This window comes from Nicotiana attenuata, unplaced genomic scaffold (genome assembly GCF_001879085.1).
Source record: "Nicotiana attenuata strain UT unplaced genomic scaffold, NIATTr2, whole genome shotgun sequence".
Classification (NCBI taxonomy): Eukaryota; Viridiplantae; Streptophyta; class Magnoliopsida; order Solanales; family Solanaceae; genus Nicotiana; species Nicotiana attenuata.
In genome coordinates, this window is record NW_017671750.1 from 143,108 (window position 1) to 147,560 (window position 4,453).

General features: G+C 36.7%; 1 protein-coding gene across 3 annotated transcripts in view; it reads right to left on the bottom strand.

Annotated features, from left to right (window-relative positions):
* Positions 1–2,267, bottom strand: part of LOC109210012 (transcription initiation factor TFIID subunit 9) — a 3,192-nt gene extending 925 nt beyond the window's left edge. Inside the window, exons 1-2 of one of the 3 annotated variants that reach the window (XM_019373383.1) lie at positions 2,139–2,267; positions 1,223–1,537 (exon numbers count right to left, since the gene is read on the bottom strand). In XM_019373383.1, the coding sequence (XP_019228928.1) occupies positions 1,223–1,483 (261 nt within the window). In that variant the 5' untranslated portion in view covers positions 1,484–1,537; positions 2,139–2,267. The remainder of the gene's footprint in view (positions 1–1,222; positions 1,538–2,138) is intronic. The other 2 variants (XM_019373384.1, XM_019373385.1) reach the window with 2 other exon arrangements.
* Between the last annotated feature and the right edge of the window lie 2,186 nt (positions 2,268–4,453).

A 4,453-nucleotide genomic window follows, 5' to 3' on the forward strand; every position in this document is an offset into this window, starting at 1 on the left:
GGGGGGGGGGGGGGGGCTGGGTTTGGTCTACCACATCCCCTCAAAAAAACGAAAAGGGGAAAAAATACATATATGCAGGGCAAATTAAACATCCAATACCAAGTGCATGTTGGTTAATGATTAAATTAAAAAATTTAATTCATCCAACAAGAGGTATCTATAAGTATTATGAGGCAGAAAGTGTCACATGTGGAAAATCAAGCTAATTCTGTCAGATAGCTAGAGAAGTCGGGCATAGTACTGCTAGTCGCTTGTGAAATAGAGTCAAAAAGAATAAAAAAACAAAAATTAAAACATAATTCCTAGCTGGAAATGTTTTTGTATAAGTATTTAACCAAATCTTTCTCAACCCTGCAATAACAGGAGTCATATCCAGTAAGTCCTACTCAAGTAAATAGCTAAGAACAAGGTAGTTCCGAAAGAAAATAATACCTAAAATATGTAACTTGATTTTTGGAGGTCTTTTGGTTTATAATAGCTAATGGACTAACTTCATTTAACTGGAGTATTCTACAAGTATTCAGTTTGATTTGTTCAAATCGTCGTTGTTTATTCTGGTCTGTGCAGCCTTCTTTTGGTGATTATCCTAGGAAATTGTCTAGGCGGGATTAAATGTTATTTTTCTACTTTTCTTCTTGTTGTCTTTTAATCAATCTCCTAATAATACTGTGAATGCTAAAAAGGTTAGCCAGCTAAGCATCACAAAAATGATCCAGACGAGCAAAACTTTTCAGACCTCAAATTGCCAGAACCCATTCACCCCTTAAATTTTTGCAGAACTTTCAGCATCTTCTGTTCTTCATATAACTGAATATTTTCCACACAACTAAACCAACATTCAGCCACCAGCCGCTCCTCATCAATTCCTGAAAGCCACGGTAATTAACCACATACAATCGCACCAAATTATGACCTAGAAATATAGGCTGTAATAGTTAATATTTTTTAAATCTCTCCAGTGAAATCTCTTTTTTGTTTTGGGTCTCCAGTGAAATACACAAGTGTCACAAAGGAACCGTATTTACTGCAAGCCTATCATTTTAGCTACTATATAATCCTTCATTTCGGTGTCTCGATTTTACTTATCCTTCCTAGACAAGAAAAGGCTAAATATTATCAATTTCACCACACACCTAACAGGTCTCTAAGAAAGGTACTAATCTTACACCTCAGAAGAATAAATTATCAGCACAACAAGAAAGAATCTGATAAGATTTAGTACCTCACGTGGTGGGGGTTGTGAGAAGCTGAAATTAACTTTCGACTGAATGGCAAGCTTGATATCATCAGAGTCGATGGCAGCTTTCCCTGCATGTTCTGAATAGACCTGAGCATCCGAGAGTACATCAACAACATACCGATACCACAGTTCTAAGAATTGATGAACAACTCGAGGCTCAAAATCATCAACACCCATTGATTTTAGCAACGTTTTCACAATCTTTGCATCCCTTGGCAAGTCCTCTTCCCCGCCTTCAGCCATTTCTTTGAAGGTTCAACCTTACATAGAGCCAAAATTCACCTTCAGAGTCGTTTCCTATACGTCAGTAATGCCTCTTTAGTGCTAACAAAGAATAGCAGAAACAACATATCCCTACTGTGGATTCAGGAATCTAGCTCACAACTGGCCCAAAAATGTGCTACTAATCATCGAATACCAAAAATCTTGATCAAGCAAATGACAAGAAGAGAAAAACCACTTATTTTATTTATTAGTATACCTGGAAAAGAACCAGCACCTGTTATAAAATCCAGTCTACTATTTTTTTATAAGTAAGAGAATTCTGTACAACAAACCGATCAGCTTGGAATTGAAGCATTATTGTTGTAAGAGTATTTCATATACACCAGCTAAAGTAAGCACTAAATTAGGTTTACTAAAAAATTACAACTCTTCTTTTTATGCTCGACCGGATACCTCTGACCACGAAGGTTTAGACAAAATGCTCACAATTCAAGGTGTACAAAATACTCAAACTTGAAAGCAAAACTTTTACAACCATTTCTCTTTTCTTATTTGCGTATATACTTTAGACTGAACAGAAGAGATTGCAGCAAAAGAGAATAGGTTACTCTTTAATGAAAGAGAAATTTGAAAGAGAGAGAGAGAGTGTGTCGCCGGTGGAAAGGGAACTCACCAGAGAAGTCGCCGACGGTGCTGGGATTGACGGAAGAGGGCAACGGCTTGAGCGAACTGGAAAAGATTTCGATTTGGGGGTTCGGAAAATACTTGTACTTTTGACGGGATTGACAGTTGGAGGAATTTGAGACCCATTTTTTTTTATTTGACCCGAGTTTAAAATTTAATTATCAAACTCGTTAATTGGATTTAAAATTTACAGAAAAACGAAGGTAATTTTGAAAATTTTCAAAATATATCAGTAAGAGTAAAATAATAAGTTTAAAGTTAAACTATATTTGTGACATATTAATATGGGGATTTTTCATAATTACTAGTGAAATGAAAAAATATTCCACAGTCTACAACTATTAATTAAATAACATATTCTACAACATAACCATGGTAAATGTATAGAAGTTAACCCTCACAGTAATGTTAGTTATACTGTATTTGTAAAATAATTCTGGAAATATAAATGAATATAAACAGAAATGAACATAAACAGAAATGTCAAAAAACCAATTCGAGCCCACTGGATTCACAGTGTTTCCTTAAGGAATTTAATCCCCTCCTAGTACCCAGGGTTATGAATTATTTCCTCCCAGGATAGAACGAGTTACACACTGGTGTAGTGGTACTTCAAACCCCAGTGTTTCAGCGAACACAAAGTTCGGTAGCAAATCACACTTACTTTTTACTTTGTTTGATGCTAAAAGTATGCAGAAGAAGGATAGAAAACTCAGAAAATCGTAGTGAAATTCTGAGCAGAATAGTATTGTATTTATAGCCAAAGTTGGGCTGAAATCTGAAGAGGTGCAACTCTTCAGAATGGCTATTTATGCAAAACGCCCACAACATAAATGTCATTACATAAATGGCCATTTACTCAACAATAAAGAGGGAAAATAAAGAGGGATCTCCAGTCTTCTAGGTAGAGTTACCGCCACTATGACTTGTTCTCGGCCACAGTCCCATTCCCCTTGATGAATTCTCAACTACCTCTCTAGTTAGGCCTTTTGTAAGTGGATCTGACACATTATCACTTGACTTTACATAGTCAATCGTGATAATTCCTCTAGAGAGTAATTGTCTAACGGTTTTATGTCTTCGTCGTATATGGCGAGACTTACCGCTATACATACGCTCCCATCCCTTCCAATTGCCGCTTGACTATCACAATGTATGCATATTGGTGCCAACGGTTTGGGCCAAAATGGAATATCTTCCAAGAAATTCCAGAGCCATTCAGCTTCTTCACCGGCTTTATCCAGGCTATGAACTCAGTCTCCATTGTAGAGCGGGCAATACAAGTTTGTTTGGATGACTTCCAAGATACCGCTCCTCCACCAATAGTGAATACATATCCACTTGTGGACTTGGAATCAGTTGATCCGGTGATCCAATTTGCATCACAGTATCCCTCAATGACCGCAGGATATTTATTGTAGTGCAAAGCAAAGTCTTGGGTATGTACTAAATACCCCAAAACTCGTTGCATGGCCATCCAATGAGATTGGCCTGGATTGCTCATATATCGACTCAATTTACTTATAGCACAAGCTATATCTGGTCGTGTACAATTCATGATGTACATTAAGCAACCCAACACACGAGCATAATCCAATTGTGATATGCTCTGGCCTTTGTTCTTTGCTAATGCAAGACTCACATCAATTGGAGTCTTTGCAACTTTAAAGCCCAAGTGCTTGAATTTTTCAAGTACTGTCTTAATATAATGAGATTGTGACAATGCTAGACCTTGAGAAGTCTTATGGATCTTAATTCCCAGAATTAAATCAGCAACTCCCAAGTCTTTCATATCAAACTTGCTAGTTAGCATACGCTTAGTAGCATTTATGTTGGCAATGTCATTACTCATTATGAGCATATCATCCACATATAAGCAAACAATGACTATGTGATTTGGAACATTTTTAATGTACACACATTTATCACATTCATTTATCTTAATTCCATTTGACAACATTGTTTGGACAAATTTAGCATGCCATTGTTTGGGTGCTTGTTTTAATCCGTAAAGGGACTTAACAAGTCTACAGACCTTCTTTTCTTTACCTGGAACCACAAACCCTTCAGGTTGTTCCATGTAGATTTCTTCCTCCAACTCTCCATTTAAGAAGGCCGTCTTAACATCAATTTGATGAATTTCAAGACCATAAACTGCAGCTAACGCTACTAACGTTCGTATGGATGTAATTCTTGTAACTGGAGAGTATGTATCAAAATAGTCAAGACCTTCTCGTTGTCTATACCCTTTGACCACAAGTCTTGCCTTATACTTGTCAATAGTGCCATCATCTTTCATTTTCA